The following is a 27,184-nucleotide window of genomic DNA, read 5'->3' as shown; positions in this document are numbered from 1 at the left end:
ATCATGCTTGACAAATCTTCTAGGATTCTTTGAAGATGTCCTTGAAGATGCCACTAGTAAAGTTGACCTGGGAAAACTGGCGGATGTGGTTTATTTAGATTTCCAGAAGGCATTTTACAAGGTCTCACATGGCAGATTACTAAGTAAAGTTAAAGCACATGGGATTGCAGGTAGTATCTTGAGATGGATAGAAAGCTGGTTAGCAAATAGGAAGCAAAATGTTGGAATAAATGGGTATTTTTGATTGGCAGGCAGTGACTACTAGGGTTCCACAGGGCTGGGTGAGTGGGCATATGCATGGCAGATGCAGTATAATGTGGATAAATATGACGTTATCGTTTTGGTTATTATTCGATTGGGTGCAAATTGAGAGAGGTTGTATCCAGCAGGACCTTGGTGTCCGCATGCATCCGTCACTAAAAGTAAGCGCAGAGTTACAGCAGGCAGTAAAGACGGCAAATGGTATGTTGGCCTCCGTAGAGAGAGGATTTGAGTGTAGGAATAGGGATGTTTTACTGCAATTGCATACGGCATTGGTGAGGCCACACCTGGAGTGTGCAGTTTTTTGCGTCCTTATCTGAGGAAGGATGTTCTTACTAAGGATGGAGTGCAGCAAAGGTTTATCAGGCTGATTCTTAGGATGGCGGGACTGTCATATGACGAGAGACTATGTTGATTAGGATTATATTCAGTGGAGTTTAGAAGAGTGAGAGGGGATCTCATAGAAATTTATAACATTCTAACAGGATTATAAAGGGTGGATTCAGATATAATTTTCCCGATGGTGTGGGAGTCCAGATCTAGGGGTCCTAGTTTGAGGATAAGGGGTAAACCTTTTAGGACTGAAGTGACTAGAAATCTATTCACCCAGAAATGCCTGGAGTCTGTGGTAGGGTGGCTGAGGGGGGATCGAAAATTATGGTGTCATTTAGAAATGGCGCCCCAATCAGTGAGTCGTCTTTCTGCACTGGTGGGTTGAGCTCAGTGCAGAAAATGAGGTAAGTGTGGCTTTGATGGGGCATTCCTCGCTGAGGCCAAAAAAGCAAAGTCTTATTAAATAGCGCAATGTCTATCGGCGCTATGACCCTGAGAAATACCCCGGTAAACATGCCCAAAACGAGACTCTATTTTTGTCCCGTTGAATGGTGGCCAAGAGTCAAATCCTACTACGGCAAATTTGAGTATTTGAAGTTAATTTAAAATTCTGGAAAACAAAAGCTGGTGTATTTAAATTGAAGGTGTCGGATTGTTGTAAGAAATCTAACTGGTTCAAAAATCTCCTTAATGAAATGAAAAAAATGAAAATCGCTTATTGTCACGAGTAGGCGTCAATGAAGTTACTGTGAAAAGCCCCTAGTCGCCACATTCCGGCGCCTGTCTGGGGAGGCTGGTACGGGAATCAAACCGTGCTGCTGGCCTGCTTGGTCTACTTTAAAAGCCAGCGATTTAGCCCAGTGTGCTAAACCAGCAGCCCCTTTAGGGGAGGAAGTCTGTTATCCTTACCTGATCTGGTCACCCTCTGACACACTTGTCACATGGAATCAACATGGTTGATTCTTATTTCCCGCCTTCAGTTCTATTAAAGCCCTACCAGCAACATCCACTTCCAAAGAATGAATTTTTAAAACATAGTCCTTGTTCATAGATCTTCAACCAAGGAATACCATTGCAGCACCGCAAAATTCTTCAAAGTTGACACCTGAGAGCTAATAATAGCTTCTGACATTGTATCAACAAATGTGAGCACAAATGTTCTGAGAATGTTCATATTACAAAATGTAAATTTTTGCCTAGTTTGCTTTCTAAGATGCAAATAGACACCAGAACATCTGAAGAATACATTTTTGCAAAAGTCTTTTTTGATATGTTTATCTTAAAATGGTGTTAACATGATTTGTATTTTTTTTCAGGGTTCATTTGAGGGAATAGTCAAGTTTGAAGATGTTGGCTTTAACTATCCTACTCGCCCTGATACGACTGTGTTGCGAGGTTTGACGGTTTCCGTTGGAAAGGGACAAACCTTGGCTCTAGTGGGCAGTAGTGGTTGTGGCAAAAGCACCACAGTTCAGCTGCTGGAGAGGTTCTATGACCCACTACGTGGAAAAGTGGTAGGTGATTTACTGCTTTTAACAGGATTAGCATTTGAAACATATTTTGCTTTACCACCCCCTCACAAACAGAAGGAAAGTCCAGATCGTGGAAAGTTTGGTTTGGATTCTTCTTCGATTTCCGGAGCAAGATGGGATAGTCAGACTTACCACCTCAAATTCACCCCCAAGAAATTTCATCAGAATTTTCCTCCCCAGAATCACGCATTTCCCATTTAACACTTCAATCTGTCTCACCACCATATTAAATGAACTCGGGCGGGTGAACTGAACCGCCACATGAACTTGGTACCATCATTGTATGGGTAGCTAAATGAGCAGCATAGTGGCATCCCTGATACTGTGTTAAAGAGGACATCTTGTTTGCTGGAGCTGAAGGTTTGTGTTGTTTTGTCTGCCTTCAATCTGTTTGGTGCTTTGGAGGATCTGTTATCTCTATTTCGGCACTATTTAGCCTGCTCTGCAGAAAGTAGGTTTCATGCTAGGCACTGCATTTCCCTTTTATCCTGTGTTCTGAAAAGCAAAATGGTGATATAGAAGAGGCACTTAATTTGACAAATCACAAAATATGTTTGTACCTTACAGATACCCGCTGATTATTTCATTGTCATTCTTCCATGGGCTCTGAGCACCACTAATAAGGCCAGCAATTATTGCCTATTTCTAATTGCCTTTGAGAAGCTGACTAGGGTTTACAGAACAAGTAGTTGTTACTAAGATTTCTCTATATTCACTACCTGTGAAGGCTCTCTCTTCCTCCCAGGGGTAACTGAGGAGATTGATTAGTTGCTATCAGAAGGCCTGCGACCCACTTTGCACTAGGAGAACAGCATTGTCTGAACCAATCAAAGTCACTACAATCTTGAATTTCTTTGAACTGGAATCCTCCCAGGTAGCACCCAATGATCTCTGCTAGAGGAGTCACGCAGCACCTGATGATTGTACAGAGAAAGCCACTAATACTGTAATTAATGGACCATGCAGCAATTTCTTCTGACTGGATCCAGATTAACAAAGAGAGCGAGCCATCCAGTTTTACTGACTAAGGGTTTCCACAGGGACAATGAGCAACACATGGCACTCAAAGCTTCATGTGTGAATTTCCTCAATTAATGAGCTACTTGTCAGTGCTGATTCACGAACACAAGGGTTGTGAGCAGGCCTTTGAGCCTGCTGCACTGTTCGATAAGATCATGGCTAATTTGATTGCAGCCTCAACTCCACTTTCTCGTCTGGATCCCATAACCCATGACTCTCTTGTCAATTAAAGATCTATATAATCAGCCTTGAGTATATTCAAGGACCCAGTTTCCACCGCTCTGGGAAGATAATTCCAAACACTAAAGACACTGTGAGAGAAAAAGATTCCCCCCTCATCTCAGTCTTGAATGAGAAATCCCTAATTTTCTCATAAGATAGCCCCTTCATCCCAGGGATCAGTCGAGTAATAATAACAATATAATAACCTTTTATTGTCACAAGTAGAACATAGAACAGTACAGCACAGAACAGGCCCTTCGGCCCTCAATGTTGTGCCGAGCCATGATCACCCTACTCAAACCCACGTATCCACCCTATACCCGTAACCCAACAACCCCCCCCTTAACCTTACTTTTATTAGGACACTATGGGCAATTTAGCATGGCCAATCCACCTAACCCGCACATCTTTGGACTGTGGGAGGAAACCGGAGCACCCGGAGGAAACCCACGCACACAGGGGGAGGACGTGCAGACTCCACACAGACAGTGACCCAGCCGGGAATCGAACCTGGGACCCTGGAGCTGTGAAGCATTTATGCTAACCACCATGCTACCCTGCTGCCCCTAAGTATGAAGTTACTTTTGAAAGCCCCTAGATGCCACATTCCATCGCCTGTTCGGGTAAACTGGTACGGGACTTGAACCCGCCCTGCTGGCCTTGTTCTACATCACAAACCAGCTGTCTAGCCCACTGAGCTAAACCAGCCCTTCTCTGAACTACATCCAGTGTAATTATAGCATTTCTTCAGTAAAAAGACCAAAATTATACACAGTATTCCAGATGTGAAGTCCTGAACCGATATAGCAACACTTCCCTACTTTTATATTCCATTCCCCTTACAATAAACACCAATGTATCACTTGCTTTCCTAATCATTTGCTGTACCTGCATACTCGCTTTTTGTGATCTAGATCTCTGTGTACCACATTGTAGTCTCTCCATTTAAATAATATACTAACTCCTACTGGCTTCCTCTCCATCGGTGCCTAACCGGCCGACCTTATACACACTGGGTAATTGAGTACTCCACCCCTAGTGGGTGAGCTCGTACTCCGCAAGTAGCACGGAGAAGACCAGCATTCTCACCCCATAGGTTCGTGCAGGATATTACAGTAGATTCCTTGGCCAGGATTTTCTGGCTCCTCCCTCTGACAGAATCTTCTGCTCCCTTCCTGAAGTCAGTTGACTTTTGAATGGTTCATCACGTTTTCCAGTGAGGCTGGAAAATTCTGCGCTTTATGGCCTCTTGACCATTTACTTTCCCACCTTTGTCAGAAAATTTAACTATCATTCGTTCAGTCACTTCATCCAAGCCATTGATATAGATTGGAAATAGTTGAGGTCACAGCACTGATTCCATGTGGTACTTCACTTATTACAGCTGCAACCCAAAAATGACCCATTTATTCCTACTCTGCTTCTGTTAGCTAATCAGTCCTCCACCATGTTAATATGTTGCCCCCTGCACCTTGAACTCTTATTTTATCTAGCAACCTTATCAAATGCGTTTTGAAAATCCAAGTATACCTCACAGTTTATCCACCTTCCACAAAGAACTCCAATAAATTAGTCAAACATAATTTCCTTTCTCAAACCATGTTAAGTGGGCAGGACAGTAGCACAAGTGGACAGCACTGTGGCTTCACAGCGCCAGGGTCCCAGGTTCGATTCCCTGCTGGGTCACTGTCTGTGCGGAGTCTGCACGTTCTCCCCGTGTCAGCGTGGGTTTCCTCCGGGTGCTCAGGTTTCCTCCCACAGTCCAAAGACGTGCAGGTTAGGTGGATTGGCCTTGATAAATTGCCCTTAGGGGCCAAAAAGGTTAGGAGGGGTTATTGGGTAACGGGGATAGGGTGGAAGTGATAGCTTAATAGTGTCGGGGCAGACTCGATGGGCCGAATGGCCTCCTTCTGCATTGTATGCTCTATGTTCTAAGTGTGGCAGGTGGGTGGGAACTGGAGCAATAGGCCAGAAGGTGTAATAACTGAGGGGGGAACTAGCGTATATGGCCAGTACGACTCCAAGGAAGAGCAGGCAGGGAGATGTTGCTGAACACAGCAAGACTGGTTGTCTTAGTGCTTTTGTTTCAATGCGAGAAGTATAACAGGTAAGGCAGGTGAACTTAGAGCTTGGATTAGTACTTGGAACTATAATGTTGTTGCCATTACAGAGACTTGGTTGAGGGAGGAAAAGGATTGACAGCTAAATGTTCCAGGATTTAGATGTTATAGGCGGGATAGAGGGGACTGTAAAAGGGGTGGGGAGTTGCATGACTGGTTAAGGAGAATATCACAGCTGCACTGCGGGAAGATATCTCGGAGGGCTCATGCAGTGAAGCAATATGGGTAGTGCTCAGGAATAAAACATAAGAACATAAGAACTAGGAGTAGAGCATCTGGCCCCTCGAGCCTGCTCCACCATTCAATAAGATCATGGCTGATCTTCTTGTGGACTCAGCTCCACTTACTCGCCCGCTCACCGTAACCTTTAATTCCTTTACTGTTCAAATATCTATTTATCTTTGATAGCCTCAACTGCTTCACTGGGCAGGGAATTCCATAGATTCACAACACTTTGGGTGGAGAAGTTCCTCCTCATCTCAATCCTTAATCTGCTCCCCCTTATTTTGAGGCCATGCCCAGGGCCGGCTCAAGGCACCGGCAACTCGGGCAGTCGCCCGGGGCGCAATGTGCTAGGAGGCGCCAGAGACTCGGGTCCCGCGCATGCGCAGTTGGGCCGGTGCCAACCAGCGCATGCGCGGTGGCCGCCCTCCCCCAGGGCGGCCCTCGGTCCGCCCCCCCGCTCGGTCCGCTCCCCCCGCCCCCCCCTTCGGTCCCCCGGCCCCGCCCCCCCAAGGGCGCCGAAGTTCAGCTTGCCCCGGGCGCCAGCAACCATAGGGCCGGCGCTGGCCATGCTTCTAGTTCTAGTTTCACCCGCCAATGGAAACAACCTCCCTGCTTCTATCTTATCTATAAGATCTCCCAAGGCTTTTAATATGTATATAAAGAGCAAGAGGATAGCCAGGGAGAGGTTTGGCCCACTCAAGGACATCCATAAGGCCTTTGACAAGGTCCCTCATGGCAAACTGCTACAGAAGGTGAAGTCACATGGGATCAGAATTGAGCTGTGAATAATGGATACAGAACTGGCTTGGTCATTAGAAGGTGAGGGTAGTAGTGGAAGGGTGCTTTTCTGAATGGAGGGCTGTGAGAAGTGGTGTTCCACAGGAATCCGTGCTGGGACCTTTGCTGTTTGTAGTATACATAAATGATTTGGAGGAAAATGTAACTGGTCTGATTAGTAAGTTTGCAGACAACACAAAGGTTGGTGGAATTGCGGATAGTGTTGAGGATCTGGTGGCCACGTGGCACTGCCAAGGTGCCAAGCTGGCATTTTATGTGTGGGTGCGATCGGGCCGGGGTGCCTTGCATGGGTGTTGGGGTTTGTGGGGACTGGCTGGAGACCCTCCCATAGTGTGCTGTGGCTTGGGGGTTGCTTCATGGACCTTGCTACACTGAAGTTCTGGTGAGTGGAGCTCCTCAGTACACAAAATGGGACGATGTGCGGCCTCAGCTGCGGGTTCCCCGTTGAGGCCCTGTATCAAACGCGAGTCGCGTTTTATGGTCTTGTGTACTCAACGCTGTTATGGGCCAACGTTTAGAGAACTCCAAAGTGTATTATGGAGTTCACCTGACACACAACTTTATAAAAATAAATTTAGAGTACCCAATTATTTTTTTTCCAATTAAGGGGCAATTTAGTGTAGCCAATCCACCTAACCTGCACATCTTTGGGTTGTGGGGGCGAAACCCACACAGACACGGAGAGAATGTGCAAACTCCACACAGACAGTGACCCAGAGCCGGGATACACAACTTTTAATAGATTGTAATATGGGGAGCACACGGCCCACTCTACAGGTGTGGTACAGCAGAAATGGAAAAAGTATTTTTTAAAGCAAAACAATGTTTATTCTATTAACTCAAGTTAACCTTTTTAAAACAAACAGTGAACATCTTAGCAACCAGTAATTCAAATACAACCCCCAAAGAATACAACACTGAGTAATATAAGCTGTCCTTTCAACATCCAGAAGACTTTTAAAAAAACTTTAAACAGAAGCACATCAGGTTAAAGTCAATACTGAGAGCAGTTATTAGTTTTAAATCACCAAAGGATCGATTTACATTCTTTAGATTAGAGAGAGAGACTAATACCCCTTCTGGCTGTGACTGCAGCTATCCAGCTCTGAAAATGAAACTAAAACACACCCTGCAGCAAACAGCCCAAAACGAAAGTAAAAAGCTGATAGACAGCCCAGCTCCACCCACACTCTGACATCACTGATAAACACCCATTTCTTAAAGGTACATTTCTTAAACACCCATTTCTTTAAGGAACTCTCACATGACAACGCTAAGAGTGCTGGAAACACGCAGCTAAACCGCTCGCTATGGGACTTTTTTCCCATTTAGTAAAATGATGCCCTCTATTTTTCTTCCTCTGTGTAGCATTGACACGATGATGTTACCACTCTTAGCCCAACCTACAAATATAATTAGCGCCCAAGGTGGAGAAATCGACAAAATCATGGAGGTAGCAGGAAGCTCTTTCACTAACGTCCACTTCTAAGAAAACCCAGCCTGTTGTCTCCAGGGTTAATCACTTCGATTCACTTTATCAAGTATCGTTGCAAGTGCTTTCATGGACATCACTGGCCAGATCAGCACTTATTGCTCAGCTCTTGAGAAATAGAAGTGAGCTGCCTCCTTAAGCCTCTGCAGTCCATATGCTATAGGTACACCCATACTGCTGTTAGTGTGAGAGCTTGAGGATTTTGACCCAGCGACAATTAAGGAATGGAGAGTCATTTCCAAGTCAGGATGATGTATGACTTGGGAGGGAACTTGAAGTTGTTGTCTCCATCTCCTGTGATTCTTGCCCTTCTAGGTAGCAGAGGTTGCAGATTTTGAAGGTCCTTTGTGTTAGCTATGACTCCAGCAGTGGAGAGTTTTCCTCCTCATTCCTATTTACTTCAATACTGCTCACATTCTTTGATGCCACACTGATCAAATGCTGCCTCGATATCAAGGGAAATCACTCCACCTCAACTCTTCCATTCAGGTCGTTTGTTTATGTTTGGACCAAGGCTGAAATTAGATCATGATTAGAGTGGCCCTGACTGAACCCAAACTGAGCATCAGTGAGCAGGTTATTGCTTTGGAAGTGCCATTTGAGAGCGCTGAAGACAACACCTTCCATCACTTTGCTGATGATTGAGAGTAGATTTGACCTGTTTTTTTTTGGACTTAGACCATAAGACATAGAAGCAGAATGTGGTCACTCGGCCCATCGAGTCTGCTCCGCCATTCAATCATGGCTCTTATTTTTCTCATCCCCATTCTCCTGCCTTCTCCCTATAACCCCCGATCCACTTATTAATCAAGAACCTAGCTATCTCTGTCTTAAAGACACTCAGTGATTTTGCCTCCACAGCATTCTGCGACAAAGAGTTCCACAGATTCATCACCTTTTGGCTGAAGAAATGCCTCCTCATCTGTTTTAAAGGATTGTGCCTTTAGTCTGAGATTGTGTCCTCTGCTTCTAGTTTTTCCTACAAATGGAAACATCTTTGCCACGTCCACTCTATCCAGGCCTCGCAGTATCCAGTAAGTTTCAATAAGATCCCCTCCTACCCTTCTAATCTCCAATGAGTACAGACCCAGAGTCCTCAGCCGTTCCTCATACGACAAGCTCTTCATTCCAGGGATCATTCTTGTGAACTTCCTCTGGACCCTTTCCAAGGCCAGCACATCTTTCCTTAGATATGGGACCCAAAACTGCTCACAATACTCCAAATGGGGTCTGACCTGAGCCATCTACAACCTCAGAAGTACATCCCTGGTTTTGTATTCTAGCCCTCTTGACATGAATGCTAACATTGCATTTGCCTCCCTAACTGCCGACTGAACCTACACTTTAACCTTAAGAGAATCGTGAACAAGGACTCCCAAGTCCCTTTGTGCATCTGATTTCCAAAGCATTTCCCATTTTACAAAATATCCTCCTTCCAAAGTGCATAACCTCACACTTTTCCACATTGCTTTCATCTGCCACTCCATTGCCCACTCTCCTAGCCTTTCTAAATCATTCTGCAGCCCCCTTGCTTTCGCAATATTACCTGTCCCTCTACAGATCTTTGTATCATCTGCAAACTTAGCAACAGTGCCTTCAGTTCCTTCTTCCAGATCATTAATGTATATTGTGAAAGTTGTGGTCCCAGCACCGACCCCTGAGGCACACCACTAGTCACCAGCTGCCAGCCTGAAAAAGACTCCTTTATCCCCACTCTCTACCTTCTGCCAGTCAACCAAACCTCTATCCATGCTAGATTCTTACCCTTAACACCATGGGCTCTTAACTTATTTAACAATCTCCTATGTGGCACCTTGTCAAAAGCCCTCTGGAAATCTAAATAAATAACTTCTACCGGTTCTTCTTTGTCTAGCTTCCTTGTTACCTCCTCAAAGACTTGACATACCTGGGTAATTTTTCACATTTTCAACGAGGTTCTAGTATTGCAGGTGTAGTGAAACAGCTTTGCTCACGGTGTGGCAAGTTCTGGAGCACACATTTTCAGTGCTACTGTTAGTAAGTTGACAGGGCACATGGCATTTCTCCATATTCAGTACATTCAGCTGTGTCTTGATATCACATGACATAAATTGAATTTGCTGCAGATTAGAATCTGAGAAGATGGGAATTTTAGGAAGAGGTTAAATTATATCACCCACTTGGCACTTCTGACTGCTCGTACTTGTAAATGCTTATCCTTGTCTTTTCCAATTACGGCTGAGCTCAACCATTGAGGATGGTGATATTCATGGAGTCTCCTCCTCTGGTTAGCTGTTTAATTGCCCACAGCATTCACAACTGGATGCTGTTGTGACAGAGCATCAGATCTTTTTTCTAATCCATTGGTTGAGAGGTTGCTTAGCTTCCTCTGCAGCATTCTTGTAGTCCTGTGTTGTGGCTTCCTCAAGTTGGCACCTTATATTTCGGTATGCCTGTTGCTGTTCCCAGAATGCTGTTCATCACTCCTCATTGAACTGGTGTTGGTACTCTGGTGAGGTAGGGTAAGGCACATTCCAGGCCATGTTGTTACAGTTTGCGGTGGAATACAATTCTTTGAATCAGATGGCCCACAGTGCCTCATGGATGTAGTTTTGAGCTGCTAGAGCATAGTTGCCGTGCCGCACAACGTGGTGGAGGGTGTCCCCATTGTGACTAGAATAGAATTTTACAGTATGGAAGGAGGCCATTCGGCCCATTGTGCCTGCACCGGCTCCCAAGAGCTACCCAGCTGGTCCCATTCTCAAGCCCTATCTCCATAGCCCTCTAAATTCATCATTTTCAAATAAGCAAAACAAGATAGCGCCAGAGCGAGGCGGCTCTGTGCAAGCTCTCCCGAACAGATCCACTTTTTACTTATCTTTCAATCGTTCTAATTTTTTAAAATTTAATTTTAAGACTAACATTATTGCTAACCTCTCTTTTCCCTTTTATGTATTTTTTATTTCCTTTTCTTTTCAAGTACTTAATGATCTGTTGAGCTGCTCGCAGAAAAATACATTTCATTGTACCTTGGTACACGTGACAATAAACAAAATCCAACAAAGTCCAATCCAATATGTAGACTGGACTTTGTTTCCTTAAGGATTGTGTTGTGATTACTCCGACCAGTATCTTCATAGGCAGATGTGTCTGCAAGAGGTAATTTGGCAGGAAGTAGGTGTGGTGAATTATAAATACTAATAATCCACACTGTATTGTACAACATGTGTTGAGCCTGTACCTCGTATTAGATCACGTGTAGATGCGCGGCTCTACCCATAGGGGGAGATGAGGAGCTTGTACTGGGCTCCACCCTTGGCTCCGCCCATGGCTCCACCCATGGCTCCTCCCCTTAACCGGAAGTATAAAGGTTGATGTGAGCCTGCCTGCCAGTTCATCTGGAGTTCATCTCGTCACAGGCAGGCTCTGTTGTAAGACGATTAAAACCACTGTTCACTTCTAACCACGTGTCGCGTGAATTGATGGTCTCATCAATTTAATCGTCTTAAGAAACTGTAAGGAACGACTATGGAATCAGCCCTCAAACCTGATCGACTGGAACTCGACCCACAGGATGCAGAGGCGAAATAAATCTTTTCACACTGGCTCCGATGTTTTAAGGCCTACCTGGCTGAAGCAAGCACCACGGAAACTACGGAGGAGCAGAAACTCAGCCTACTACAGGCAAGGGTGAGCCATCGTATATCTACTTAGCTTAATTGTACCGGCTCATATACAGAGACCCTGGCCCTACTCGACAGAATGTACGTGAGGCCCGTCAATGAGGTCTACGCACGCCACGTTTTTACTACTTGCTGCCAGCAGCCCACAGAATTGATAGAAGAATTTCTAAGAGACTTACAAACCTTATCCCGGGACTGTAATTACCAAGCTGTAAATGCTGCTGAACATAGGGAACTTGCTGTCCGCGATGTCTTTGTTGCAGGCCTCAGATCCAATTACGTGCGCCAGCGACTGCTTGAGAAGGGGGCCCAAAATTTAGAAGATACTGTTGAACTCGCTACTACTATGGAGGTCTCGTTTCGCAGCCTCACCTCGTTCCCCGCGGACTCCGCAACCCCATCATGGGCCCCCGACCAGCAACTGCCCCAAGCCTGCGCGGCACGGCCACCCAGCCACAATGCTGCTCCAGCCTGCCACTTTTGTGGCCAGCCCCAGCACCTGCGGCAGCACTGCCCGGCCCACAACGCGACCTGCAGCAGCTGCGGTCGTAAAGGACACTATGCCAGAGTGTGTCTGGCGAAGAAAGCCCCAGCCTCTAACCCTCCCGTAGCTCAGAGCACTCGTTCCCTGAATTCGCAGGCCCGCAGGCCCTGTAACGCTGCGGCCTATACCTCGCCTCCGCCCCCACCCACCACGTGCGTCCCATGGGGGCCGCCATCTTTGCGGACCCCCACCACCCGGCTGACCACGTGCGACTCATGGGGGCCGCCATCTTGGACGCCATCTTCCTCGCCGCCCGCCACGTGCGATCGACTGGGGCGGCCATCTTGGGCTCCATCCTCTCCAAACTCAGAAACACTGATCGAAGACTGCGACCTCAGCGGGCATTCACCACGGGGCCACCCCAGCACAGTTGACCGAGCCGCCGACTACCCGCAACTCGGCGCAGTCACGTTGGACCAGTTGCGTCCGAAACACCTCCGCAGCTCAATGATGACCGTTCAAGTCAACAAGTACAGTACACCGTGCCTCTTCGACTCCGGGAGCACCGAGAGCTTCGTACACCCAGATCTGGTAAGACGCTGTTCGCTCCCTGTTTTTCCTGCACGGCAAACTATCTCCCTCGCTTCGGGCTCCCACTCTGTTCACCTCCAAGGGCGCACCATCGCGACTAACGATCCAAGGCGCTAGTTACTCTAACTTTCAACTATATGTCTTGCCGGACTCTGCGCCCCACTCTTACTGGGACTCAATTTCAAGTGCAACCTCAAGAGTCTCACCCTCAGCTTCGGCGGACCCTTACCCCCACTCACCATCTGCAGCCTAGCCACGCTGTGAATCTCCCCCCCCTCCACTCTTTGCTAACCTCACTCCGGACTGTAGACCCATAGCCACCCGCAGCAGGCGGTACAGCCTGCAGGATAGGGTGTTTATCAGAACCGAGGTCCGGAGGCTCCTACGTGAGGGGATCATAGAGGCCAGTAACAGTCCCTGGAGAGCTCAGGTGGTGGTCGTCAAGACCGGGGAAAAATTCTGCATGGTCGTAGATTACAGTCAGACCATTAATCGGTTTACGCTCCTCGACGCGTACCCCCTTCCCAGGATTGCAGACATGGTGAATCAGATCGCCCAGTATCGTATTTTCTCCACGGTGGATCTGGAATCTGCATACCACCAGCTCCCAATCCGCCCGGAGGACCGCCACTACATGGCGTTCGAGGCCGATGGCCGCCTCTTCCATTTCCTCCGGGTCCCCTTTGGCGTCACGAACGGGGTCTCGGTGTTCCAACGAGCAATGGACCGAATGGTGGACCAGTACGGACTGCGGGCCACTTTTTCGTACTTGGATAATGCCACCATCTGCGGCTATGACCAGCAGGACCACAATGCCAACCTCCATCGATTTCTCCAGACGGCCCAGAAACTCAACCTCACTTACAACAAGGAGAAATGCGTTTTCCGCACAACTAGGCTAGCCATACTCGGCTATGTCGTGGAAAACGGAGTCCTGGGCCCTGACCCGGACCGTCTGCACCCCCTCTTAGAATACCTCTCCCTCATTGTCCCAGGGCCCTCAAACGGTGCCTGGGATTCTTTTCATATTATGCCCAGTGGGTCCCTCAATATGCGGACAAAGACCGCCCACTATTTAAGGCCACATTTTTTCCTCTGTCAGCTGAGGCTCGCCAGGCCTTCAACTGCATCAAGGAGGACATCGCCAAAGCGGCTATGCGAGCGGTGGATGAATCCGTCCCCTTTCAGGTTGAGAGCGATGCCTCAGAGGTCGCTCTTGCAGCCACATTAAATCAGGCAGGGAGACCAGCCGCATTTTTCTCCCGAACCCTCTCCGCTTTGGAACTTCGACTGAGGTGGAGGATCGAGCTCTCCACCAACAAATGCGACATTATGTATCGACCAGGGAAGTTCAACGAGCCCCCAGATGCCCTGTCCCGCGGTACGTGCTCCAGCACGTAGAGCGACCGCCTGAAAGCCATCCACAATGACCTCTGCCACCTGGGGGTCACCCGGCTCGCCCACTACGTTAAAGCCCGAAATCTACCTTTCTCCACTGAGGAGGTAAAAGCAATCACCAGGGATTGTCCGATGTGCGCAGAGTGCAAACAGCACTTCTATAGACCAGACAGGGCCCACCTGGTAAACGCTTCTCGGCCCTATGAACGCCTCGCTATCTATTTCCCTTCGACTAACGGAATGTGTACTTCCTTAACGTCATCGACGTGTTCTCCCGCTTCCCTTTTGCTATCCCATGCCCCGATATGACCTCCCACACAGTCATTAGGACCCTGCATAGTATCTTCACCCTGTTTGGTTTCCCCAGCTACGTACACAGCGACCGGGGTTCGTCCTTTATGAGCGACGAGCTGCGTCAGTACCTGCTCGACAAGGGCACGCCTCAAGCAAGTCTACCAGCTATAACCCCAGGGGGAACGGGCAGGTGGAGAGGGAGAATGCGACGGTCTGGAAGACCGTCCTACTGACCCTCCGGTCCAGGAATCACCCGACCTCCCATTGGCAGGAAGTCCTCCCAGACGCGCTCCACGCTATCGGGTCACTCTTATGTACCGCCACCAACCAGACTACTCATAAGCGGCTCTATGTTTTTTCCAGGGGCACTAACATGGGGGCTTCGCTCCCAGCATAGTTGAGGACACCAGGCCCAGTACTCCTCCGTAAGCACGTCAGGGCACACAAAACTGACCCACTCGTGGAAAAAGTGCTTCTACTACACTCAAACCCACAATACGCCTTCAAAGAGTACCCTGACGGCCGTCAGGACACCGTATCCCTCCGGGACCTAGCGCCTGCAGGATCTAACCCCACCACTACCACCGCCGATGTACCCCTCACACTACGCCCCACACAACTCGCTGCGCCCTACGCCCCTGCACCTACCAGTTCGCTACACATGTCCCGCGCGCCCGCACCCACAAGCTTCCAGCGCCCCCACTCCCCAGTCGAACCAGACGGGTACGAAGCTCAGACAGAATCACCCCCGGAGTCCGACATCGTACCCCAACCGACCGTGATCATCCAGCCACCAGAAGGGGCTGCAACTCCGGTGCTCCGCCGATCACAAAGGACAACTTGACCACCGGACAGACTCAATTTGTAAACCATCACCCCCGCCGGAGTTGATTTTTTTTCACAGGGGATGAATGTGGTGAATTATAAATACTAATAATCCACACTGTATTGTACAACATGTGTTGAGCCTGTACCTCGTATTAGATCACGTGTAGTTGCGCGGCTCTACCAATAGGGGGAGAAGAGGAGCTTGTACTGGGCTCCACCCTTGGCTCCGCTCATGGCTCCACCCATGGCTCCTCCCCTTAACCGGAAGTATAAAGGTTGATGTTTTGAGCCTGCCTGCCAGTTCATCTGGAGTTCATCTCGTCACAGGCAGGCTCTGTTGTAAGTCGATTAAAACCACTGTTCACTTCTAACCACGCGTCGCGTGAATTGATGGTCTCATCAGTCTCATCAGTAGATCAAGCAAGTTCGTCCTTTGTTCAATCATCACCTCCTGCATGCCCAGTTTGGGAGATCTGTCCTTCAGGACTCAACCAGCTCAGTCAGTAGTGATGCTACTGAACTTCACTTGGTGATGGACATTGAAGTCTCCCACCCAGAACCCACATTAAATATTGCTGAATCAATGGATTTGGAGTTATAATTCCACAGTTGTGCCTGTCTTTTTAAGAGTTTTGTATATTTTCGTGAATATTCAACTTGAAATGCATGGTTGGAAAAAATAGATTTTTAATATTGTTGTTTTCCACTGAGATGCAGAGGTTCATGAAATTCAGACTGGTACATTAAAAAGTGAAATGTTTATGAGAATGAATATGAATTGTGGAACATTCATGATTGTGCATGTCAACAATACCACACTTTGAAGCTGATAAACAAAACAACCCAGGAAAAAGAGCAGGGGTGAGGGAGTGTCTGTATATTATACAGAAGAAGAGGTGGTGATGTTCTTCCTCCTTTTGACATTTGAAAATACTTGTTCTCTCACGTAGAAAATCACTTTTTCTCTTCAAAATAGAAAATCTGACAAAATGACCAACCACACATTACAGCACTAGATACAGACTTCTCAAAGGCATCGGTAACAGCACAAATATTTTGAAACATTTTATTTTGCTATTTATTTCTTAAAATTCTATTCCCTAAGTAAATATAAATAGTTACACAGATTAATTACAGCGTGGGTGAGATCAAAAAATTTATCGTCACAGAAAAATGGACCAATCTTATGTGTGAAAGACAAAATTTGTCATTTTCCGTCACTATAAATAATGACCCTAAGCATAGATAATTCATCACTCGTGGACCCTGCACTGACAGCATCCACATAGTTGCTCATGTGGCGGATTATCTCCTGCTTTCCCTCTGAGGACATATAAAACAGAAACAGTATTTAAAAATGCAACATTCAACCCATTTTATTGAAGTATGATCAGTCAGTATTTGCCATGGTATAATTCAGAGCTGTGTCTGTTAATATTTTGCAGGACTCAGAATCATTAACAGCCTTTCTTGTTGCCGTCATGTGCATGTGATAGGCATTAACAATCACTTTGCCATATGTACCCGTGCTGTTATTGTGCAGGAACCCTGCATTTTGCTGTGCCATAACCTTGCTTGTTATCTTGTTACCATGATCTTCTTTTGATCCTCCTGTATCTAGTCTACAATGTATCTCCACTTCAATGGCCTTAGGTGAAGCATTGCTTATTGAAATATTTTTTTCTCTAGCTTTTAGATGATCACGATATGAAGGACCTCAATATTCAGTGGGCTCGGGCACAGATTGGAATTGTGTCCCAAGAACCTGTTTTGTTTGACTGCAGTATTGCTGACAACATTGCCTATGGGGACAACAGTAGGGTCGTGTCCCAGGAGGAGATAGAAGCTGCAGCCAAAGCAGCAAACATACATTCCTTTATTGAAACACTCCCTCAGGTAAGCTTCTCTATGGTGGCACTCAGAACCATGCAGCAGCTCAGTAAGAACATCTTGGTTACACTCGAGTTCTGGTGAGAGAAATACATGTTGACGAGAAGGCTAATTGCTTGTATGTAGAAGTTGGTAGCTTCCTCCATGAAATTAGGAACCAAGCAAAAAAAAACAATGTTCATTCAATTGATACAATCCCAGTTGATATTATAACTGGACGGGAAGATTCCAGAATGAAACCCTGGCTCGTAAAACCGTAACATTTTGTTTAATGTGGAGGAACAGAGTCACAGAACGGCTAATTATTTTTAACAAGAAAAAATTGTTAAACATGAGAGGTTGGATTATGTTACAATACTCCCATACTCCCCCTTGGCTTAACAGATACACATAGATTTTAAGTTTAACACTGATTTCAAAGTACATCTTAAGATCCAATAGTCTCAGTAACACAAAGTCCCTTTAATCACACAGATTAGTGGTTGTCAAATACACACTGCACTCCGAACCCATGAGACCATAAGATGTAGGAGCAGAATTAGGCCAGTTAGCCCATCGAGTCAGTTCTGCCATTTGATCATGGTTGATATGTTCATCATCCTCATTCTCCTGCCTTCTCCCCGTAGTGCCTGAACTCCATATTAATCAAGAAATCCACTTGTTAATAAAGAACACCAGATTTGTGCCTGAGGTGCTGCAGACCAAGAGCTGGATGGTGAAATCAGATAGAATAGTTCTTAGCACATCAGCACTAGGAGCAGGAGTAGGAAATTTATCCTCTCTAGCCTGCTCTACCATTCAATACAATCATGATTGATATTCTCCCGATCAGCTCCCGGGCAACCTCATAGAATAGAACATTTCTCATAGAATTTACAGTGCAGAAGGAGGCCATTCGGCCCATCGAGTCTGCACCGGCTCTTGGAAAGAGCACCCTACCCAGGTCCACACCTCCACCCTATCCCCATAACTCAGTAACCCCACCCTGCACTAAGGGCAATTTAGCATGGCCAGTCCACCTAACCTGCACATCTTTGGACAGTGGGAGGAAAGTGGAGCACCCGGAGGAAACCCACGCAGACACTGGGAGAACGTGCAGACTCCACACAGACAGTGACCCAAGCCGGGAATCGAACCTGCGACCCTGGAGCTGTGAAGCAATTGTGCTAACCACAATACTACCGTGCTGCCCACTAAGCACCCAAGCACCTTGGCACTGTCAGCCTAGGACCCTGGCAATGCCCACATAAGCCTGACAGTGCTAACCAGGAACCCTGGCAGTGCCAGAGTGGCTGGGTGGCAGTGTCAAGATGCCAGGGCTGGCAGTGCCAAGGTGCTCAGGTGCCAGCGGGAGTGCCAAGGTACCACCCTGCCCAGAGCCCGACCACCTGGGAGCCTCCAATCACCTGGGAGACCATTCCTAGTTGCCGTTACGCCTGGTCCATATTTGTTTGGACCAGTGCTAAATGGCACCATGGCGAGGTCTTAAATATGCAAATTTAGGTCCCATCCGTTATGGGGCAGGTACCAGATTGCGACTCTCGCATTAGATCTCGCATGGCAAGCCGGGTAAATCTTGTGAGAGGCCAATAGATTGTGCTCTTTGCCTTATTTCTATGTTTGGCAATACAAATATAAATCTTTAAAACAACTTTTGTTCTCTTAACACAATAAATAATTGAGATAAACAATACCCACAATCCGAAACATTGGATATATTTCCTTATTTTATTCCTTTTCAATAGTTTAGCACACCTTATGGGATGAATTTTCCTGGTTAGGTTGCAGTCCCAACGTTAGCTTCAATTCCAGGTTAGGAACCTGGACGCGGCCATTGCGTTGCATTTTCGCGATCCTCTCGAATGCAATTAGTTAAGAATCTGCCTCCAGGAGCCCTGATCAATTAAAGATGGGGGAAGATCAGGGAAATGGGATGCCAAGTTGGAGGATATCTGGCCAGCAATGCCACCAGGAGACCGGAGTGCTGCTGAGCAGACAGGAGACTACGAGAGGGCTGGCAAAATGGAGGCATTCTCTACAGTATTGTGAAATTGTCAGGCATTCAATATGGAGGCAGCAACCGCTCCACAGGATGGCTTGTAGCCACTACTAGGGGTCCATACTGCTGCGATTGAAGGGAGGTGTTGATGCCCCGCCCCACCCCCAGCTTGCCACCAGGTAGCCACTTCCACCTGTCTGCTGGTCTCTGACCTGAGCAGCGGGGAGGGGAGATGGGCCAGCCATCATCAGGAAAATCCAGCTGACACCAAAAAATGCCTTCCCTAATAGTCTATCCTCCAATACCTGGTAGACTCTGACCCCGCCTCCGGCAAGATTCCACTTGAGGTAGAATGTGTCTGGTAAATGAGTGGACATGCTATTTACAATTTTGCTTCCTGGCCTTGTTTCCTAACCTGTCTCTATGGGACTGGGAACATGCTGGGAAAAGGGGAGAAGGAAGGAACTTTACTCTTTCCTCGTATTATGTTGTGTTACCAGCTGTAACATGCCTAGTGTTGTAAAACGGATCATCACTCTCTGCAGTATCACAGTATTTAGTAGATTACACTATTCTGAAGTAGTGCCACTTTATACATGCAAAAACCAAGTTCGGCAAAATTTTGAAATGATGTGGAGATGCCAGCATTGGACTGGGGATAACACAGTAAGAAGTCTTACGACACCAGGTTAAAGTCCAACAGGTTTGTTTCGAATCACTAGCTTTCGGAGCACAGCTACCTTCCTCAGTTGAATGAAGAGGTGTGTTCCAGAAACATATATACAGGCAAAGTCAATGATGCAAGACGATACTTTGAATGCGAGTCTTTGCAGGTAATTAAGTCTTTACAGGTTCAGATTGAGCAACTGGAGAGAGGGATAATCACAGGTTAAAGAGGTGTGAATTGTCTCAAGCCAGGACAGTTGGTAGGATTTCGCAAGCCCAGGCCAGATGGTGGGGGGTGAATGTAATGCGACATGAATCTAAGGTCCTGGTTGAGGCCATACTCATGTGTGCGGAACTTGGGTATAAGTTTCTGCTAGGCGATATTGAGTTGTCGTGCGTCCTGAAGGCCGCCTTGGAAAACACTTACCCGGAGATCAGAGGCTGAATGCCCATGACTGGAAGAGAACAGTACTGCCTGGCAAGGGTCGCGCGATGTCCGTTCATCTGTTGTCGCAGCGTCTGCATGGTCTTGCGAAATCCTTATTTTTTAGAAAATGTTTTATTGAAGCATTTGTAATTTTCACAGTTTTAACAATTTAACCTTTCTTAAACAACTGAGCAGGCTGACACACGCAACAACATTGAAATAACATACTCTACTGCCCCCCCCCCCCCCACCCTATCTCCTGATTACCCGTATTGATATACCTTCAATTCACCGAGAGGCAGAGAGAGCAGGGGTGACGTGGGGTCATTACATATTCAGTCTATCTGGAGGCCAGATCATTCTCTTCGACCTCCTCAGCTCTGGTGGTGCGGCGGGCACGATTGTTGCAGGTGGTGACTCCAGGGACGTTGTGTCTTGACGTTGTGTAAGCTTGAGCCTTAGTCCAGCGTGTCGGAGATGGTTGGGGTGTGGGGGTAGGCAGAGGGGTGATGGGTGGTGGCAGTGTCGGCGCAGGATATACAGGAGACCCAGGGTAGCGTATGGGGCGCTGGGGTTGGCGGCGGGCAGCGGGAAGGGGGCGTGTTGGCAGTGGAACCAGCTGGCGCCAGGTCCCGTTGGGAGACCGTATTTTGCCGTCATCCTGGTGCACAATGTAGGCATTCTGGGGGTTGGCGTGGAGCAGCTGGACCCTCTCAACCAGGGGGTCGGTCTTAATGGCTCCTCATGTGCATCCGGAGAAGGACAGGTTCTGGAGTTGTCAGCCAAGATGGAAGCAAGACCCCGAAGATGGACTTCCCCTCTAATAACTGCCTTCAGTGCTTCCCAAACCACCCCACCGCGGCCTCACCCGTGTCGTTGCTCTTGATGTACCCTCGGGTGGCCTCCCTCACCCGCTCACAGATCTCATCCTCCGCTAGCAGCCCTACATCTAACCTCCATTGTGGACACTGGGTCTTTCCTGTGCTCACTCGTAGGTCTATCCATTCCGGGGCGTGATCCAACACCATGATTGCTGAATATTCAGTGCCCTCCACCCTAGCTAACAGCGTTTTGTCCAGTACGCAAAGTCTATCCTGGAATACACCTTGTGCACATGGGAGTAAAATGATTACTCCTTGCTCCTTGCCCCCCCGAATTTCCATGGATCCACTACACCCATGCGCTCCATGAACCCCTGCAGCTCTTTCGCCATTGCTGATACCTTTCCCGACCTGGAACTCGATTGGTCTAGTCGCAGATCTACAACCATATTAAACTCCACCCCCCCCCCCCCCCCCCCCATAATCAGCTGATGGGAGTCCAGGTCCGGAATCTTCCCCAGCACCCTCCTGACAAACGCGACATCATCCCGTTTGGGGCATATATATTCACCAACACCATTCCCTCCAGCTTCCCACTGGACATAATAAATCTACCCCCCCAGGTCTGCCTCTATCTTTCCCACCTCGAATGCCACCTTTTTGTTAACCAGAATTGCTACCATCTTTGTTTTAAAGTCCAATCCTGAATGAAGCACCTGCCCGACCCATCCCTTCTTCAATCTTAATTGGTCTCCCAGCTTCAAGTGCGTCTCCTGCAACATGACCACATCCGCCTTTAGCTGCTTCAAATGTGTAAACACACGGACCCTTTTGACCGACCCATTCAGCCCACGCACGTTCCACATGACCAACCTGGTCAGGGGGCACTCTACCCCCCTCACGTGTCGATCAGCTATGACCTTCCCTTGGCCCATGTCCCGCACCTCACCTGGCCCGCCGCCCGGCAGCTACCGTCGTCCCCTCTCCTCCTCCAACACCTTAAAAATCCCCCCCTCATCAGCAGTCTATCTCCCTTCCCCCCCCCCCCCCCACCCCACCATCCCCCCCTCCCGCTACATTGGTCTTCAGCTCACCCCCCACTTTGCTTCTGTGAACTAGCCCTCCCAGCTAGCCTGGCAGCTCTCGCCCCTGGCGCTTAGCTTCCTACCACCTGCTGGTTCCCCTTCCCCCCCCCCCCCCCCCCCCACTCTTAGTATAAGTTCCCAGAACAATGGCAAAAAGCAAAAAGCCGGATATTCAGCCTCCGAGAACGGTTCTCCAGGTCCTCCACTTTCTCCAGCAGTCGTTTCTGTTGGTCCTGTGACATCCCGATCTCTGCTACCATCGCGGTGGACTGCTCCTCTCGTTCTGCCGCCAGCTCCTCCAGCTTCTGGATCGCCTGCCCATCGGTCGTCAATCTCCTCCATACAGTCAACCACAGCCCTAATCGAGTCCACGCCTGGGCCAGGTCCTCTGCACACTCCCTGCAATGTTGAGTGAACTTCTCGGTCAAGAAGTTCACTAACTGGTCCGTCGACCACTGAGCTGCCGAGGTCAGACCCTGGGTCCCTGCCATTACCTCCCTCGAACTCTGGTCCGCACATTCAACCAACTTTTGATTCCTCCTTTTTTGATTTTGTCCCTGGGCGCAGCTCAATAAACAAGGGGTCACCTCCTTCTCTTCTCGCGTTTACACCTTTGTTCTGAAAAATTCCTGTAGAAATCCAGTTTAATAGCCACAAAAAGACCACCAAGAGCGGGAGCTGCCAGATATGTGACCTTTCACTCCATAGCGCTTCCGGAAGTCCCATCTTGCAAAATCCTACCAACTGTCCTGGCTTGAGACAATTCACACCTCTTTAACCTGTGATTATCCCTCTCTCCAGTTGCTCACTCAGGACCTGTAAAGACTTAATTACCTGCAACGACTCGCATTCAAAGTATTGTCTTGCATCATTGAATTTATGTATATATATGTTTCTGGAACCCATCTCTTCATTCACCTGAGGAAGGAGCTGTGCTCCGAAAGCTAGTGATTCAAAACAAACCTGTTGGACTTTAACCTGGTTTTATAAGACTTCTTACAATTTTGAAAGTCAGTAGTACTCATCCTGAAGCTATTAAATTATTGTCAAAAGTATTAGACTGCAGTTAATCCAGACGCAGAAGCTGCAAGAAAAGAATCCACACAAACAATATAAAATTCAGTATTTGTATAAATGCTAAGATACTCATTTTGCTTGTTTTACTCAATTTATTTAGAAATATAGTACATGTGTAGGTGACAAGGGGGCCCAGCTGTCTGGGGGTCAGAAACAACGTGTTGCCATTGCCCGAGCATTAGTCCGAAACCCGAAACTCCTCCTACTAGATGAAGCCACTTCAGCACTTGATACAGAAAGTGAAATGGTAAGCCTGCAGCTGTTGTTTATGTTGTCGTGTGCAAGGACCAATGGGAGCAGGGGTAGTGGTCGGGGAGAGGGGGATGGGGTAGCAGCATCCAGGTTTGTGGATTTCTTGGAATCTTGGAAGGTAGCAGTTTGGGCAAGGTGTGGCTGGCAATGGTGGGGGGGGGGGGGGGTGTGGATTCAATGGTGGGAGTTCAGCAGTGGATGATGGTTTTCCCACAGTGGAATGTGGTTTTAATGTCAGGCATGTTTAACAAACAGCTTTTTGAAAGCAGCCGATCAAGTAAATCGCCATTTACTGAATGCAGCCAATATCAACAGGATACTCAATCATTCAGAGAGAACCTCAAACAGACACTAGGCCATTTATTGTCTTTGCAAAGGGCGTGACCTCTGATTAGGGTATGGGCCCTGGACACCTATTTATTTTTGGCATATGCCATTTCTGACTAGTAATGAATGTCCTCTCTGATGATGAGAATGGGGGAAATGCTCTGGGGGTGTCCACCTGTCAGCCTACTGAGCCTGTGAAAGAGGGAAGGACCCCTGCCTTGCCCACTCTCAGTGAAACCTGCCAGGCAGGTCCCACTGCTGGTTAATTCCAATTAATTGGGAACTTAAGGACCTAAATTGCTCCATGGGTGGGTGAGGCGCACATAGATAAAATTGCAGCAAGAACAGAGACAGGTGGGTAGGCAGCAGGCAAGACACCAATGACATTGTTCCCCATCTGCAAATCCGCTGTTTGGAGATCATAAAACCTAGCCTATAGTGTCTTTTCCAGCCAGAATGAAACCAGTTACCCGAAATTCAATTATTTCTAGTTCTTCAGAAATAAGAAGCACGTTAAGAAGTAATGTTTCTTGTACAAGAACATCTGAATCCCTCTCAACACCAACAATTAAAACCTTCTGACCATGTAAAAATATTATTTTTCTGTTCTTCTCACCAAAAAAAATAACCATACATTTCCTCACATTATGCTCAAACTGCCACTTTTTTTTACCATTCACTTAGCCTGTCTCTATCCCTTTGCAGATTCTGTCTATTCTCTTTTTAGTATATATTCCCATTTAACTTGGCATTATCGTCAAACTTGGATCTATTATACTCTGTATTCAGTCCTTCAAACAACCCTATACCCACCCACAACTCCAGGAGCACTTCTGCAACAGCATTTTGTGTGGCCACTTAGCAAGTGCCTTTTAAAAATTGAAACATACCACCACATCCACCCTTATACTATTTGCTCTGCGAGTTACATTCTCAATAAACACTTAATAGATTTATCAAATATGATTCACTTTCATAAAAACTATGTTAACTCAGCATAATTATATTTAGTTCACTAAGTGGCCCGTTACCATTTCATTAATAATGGATTCCAGTAATATGACTAATGTCAGGCGAACTGCTCTGTATATCCACGTTTTCTCTCTCCTCTATTGTGAAGCATGCTTTATTTGCTACCTTCCAATCTCCTGGGACAGCGCGGAAATCTAGGAACTGTTGGAATATCACAGCCGTTTCATCTCTGCAGGCACCTTTTAGAACCATAGGGTGTAGGCCATCAGATTGTCAGGATTTGTCAGTTTGAGCACCATTAATTCCTCCAGTACATTTACTCTGCTGATATTAATCACTTTAAGTTCCTCACTCTCATTGGATCCTTGGATCCCCATCTATTGTGGTATGTTGTGCCCTTAGTATCAAGACAGATGTGAAATAACGGTCTAGCGTTTCAACCATTTCTTTAAATCCATTGTAATGTTCACTGTCTCAGCCTCTAAGGGACCTATGTGAATGGATCTCTTTGCCTATAGACTTTTCATTTCTCAATGGACTGCAGATTCATAGAGAATTATGAAAAGTTCACTATTACTCAGCTGCCATAATATATTTTAATCTAATTTCCCAATTTATCTTCGCCAGCTCATCCCTCAATCCTATGTAACTGGCTTTACTTAAATTCAATTGGGAGGAGGGTTTCAGAGTAAGGCCAAGATGGCTGATGGCTGAGTGGATGTACAAGAAGCTGAACTCAAGAGGACAGATAGTGACGGGTTGGAATGTAGAATTAATAATAATAATCTTTTTATTGTCACAGGTAGGCTTACATTAACACTGCAATGAAGTTACCGTGAAAAGCCCCTAGTCGCCACATTAGGGCGCCTGTTGGGGTACACAGAGGGAGAATTCACAATGTCCAATTCACCTATCCAGTACGTCTTTCTGCATTTGGGGGAGGAAACTGGAGCTCCCGGAGGAAACCCATGCAAACACGGGAAGAATGTGCAGACACCACACAGACAGTGACCAAGCTGGGAATTGACCCGGGCGCTGTGAAGCAACAGTGCTAACCACTGTGCTCCCGTGGCATCCTGAAGTCGACATTGCAGTGAAACAGTCTGGGAAGAGTTTCCGGACTTGTGGGAGGAAACCGGAGCACCCGGGGGAAACCTATGCAGACAAGGGGAGAATGTGCAGAGTCTGCACAGACAGTGACCCAAGCTGGGAATCGAACCTGGGACCCTGGCTCGGTGAAGCCATAGTGCTAACCATGCTACCCATGGTACCATGCTGCTCATGCTACCGTGAATTGGTTACACAAATATTGTGGGTCAAGGTCATAGTGGGACTTGTACACAAGGGATAAGGATTTTCAGTTCCATTTTGACAAGGATTCAGTGGAGTTTAATGAAGATGGAAGTCATAGGCAAGAAGGACTTACCGAGGATTAGGATGTCAGAGATAGGTATTTGCAATTGGGGTTTGGGTGGAGAGAAGGTCAAAGGGTCACTGAAGAGGATATTGGGCATAATTCTTTTTCAGCTTTTGATAGTTTCCAATCTTGGTTATGCTGGGGAGCTTGCCTAATTTTCTTTGGGGTAAGTGACCTGTGTGCATTCCGCGCAGATATTATAATTGCAAAGCTATCAATTTTAACAAACATTGGTCAGATGCATTTTGAAAAAACTCAACATAGTCAAAATCATTTTATCACTTCATCCAAATTAACAGGTCGTTCAAGAGGCGCTGGACAAAGCAAGAGAGGGTCGTACCTGCATTGTAATAGCTCATCGCCTATCTACCATCCAAAATGCCAACAAAATAGCAGTGTTTAATAATGGCCAGATTGCAGAGGAAGGAACACATCAACAACTTATTGCTAACCAAAACCTTTACTACAGTCTCGTGACTGCACAAATGGGACGAAACTGAATGACTTGAGGGAAAGTAAAAGAATATGTAATAACCACAATGTAATTATTCAAAAAATATAATTTGTAGTTTCGTTATGATTTCTGTTGAATACCAATAAAAATAAACCCTTGGAAAACACTATATTTTATTTACATAGTACTTTTATCCGAAACAATATCCGCAAGAGATTGCAGCTAATTTTACCTTCATCTAGACAATATAGATTACTATTCCAGTTTGCAGTTATGTCAAAGTAATGGAACCAATTTAGTTTCCCCGATCTTAATCAAACCTGTTTGATCGGTTAGAATATATGAGGTTTTGTGGTTGAAAAACAAAAGAGAAGATAGCTTACTCCCAAATATCCTAGGTAGAGAGAGTAAATTCAATGGTGGCCCAGCACTTGCAACAGGCGGTGCCATAGTGGTATTGCAACTGGACTAGTAATCCAGAGACCTAGAGTACTCTGGGGTTCCAGGTTCAAATCCCGCCACTGCAGATGATGAAAT

At 46.9% G+C, this 27,184-nt stretch overlaps 1 protein-coding gene across 3 annotated transcripts in view; it reads left to right on the top strand.

The window, feature by feature from the left end:
- abcb4 (ATP-binding cassette, sub-family B (MDR/TAP), member 4) overlaps nt 1-26,816 on the top strand; it is a 170,776-nt gene extending 143,960 nt beyond the window's left edge. For all 3 annotated transcript variants that reach the window (XM_038797976.1, XM_038797977.1, XM_038797978.1), the window contains 4 exons: nt 1,911-2,108; nt 16,950-17,156; nt 23,326-23,472; nt 26,493-26,816. In XM_038797976.1, the coding sequence (XP_038653904.1) occupies nt 1,911-2,108; nt 16,950-17,156; nt 23,326-23,472; nt 26,493-26,693 (753 nt within the window). In that variant the 3' untranslated portion in view covers nt 26,694-26,816. The remainder of the gene's footprint in view (nt 1-1,910; nt 2,109-16,949; nt 17,157-23,325; nt 23,473-26,492) is intronic.
- Nucleotides 26,817-27,184: the final 368 nt, after the last annotated feature.

The sequence above is a fragment of the Scyliorhinus canicula genome, chromosome 5, assembly GCF_902713615.1.
Source record: "Scyliorhinus canicula chromosome 5, sScyCan1.1, whole genome shotgun sequence".
NCBI classification, from domain to species: Eukaryota; Metazoa; Chordata; class Chondrichthyes; order Carcharhiniformes; family Scyliorhinidae; genus Scyliorhinus; species Scyliorhinus canicula.
The sequence above is the reverse complement of the archived record's forward strand: the minus strand, read 5'-3'. Positions and strand labels throughout refer to the sequence as shown.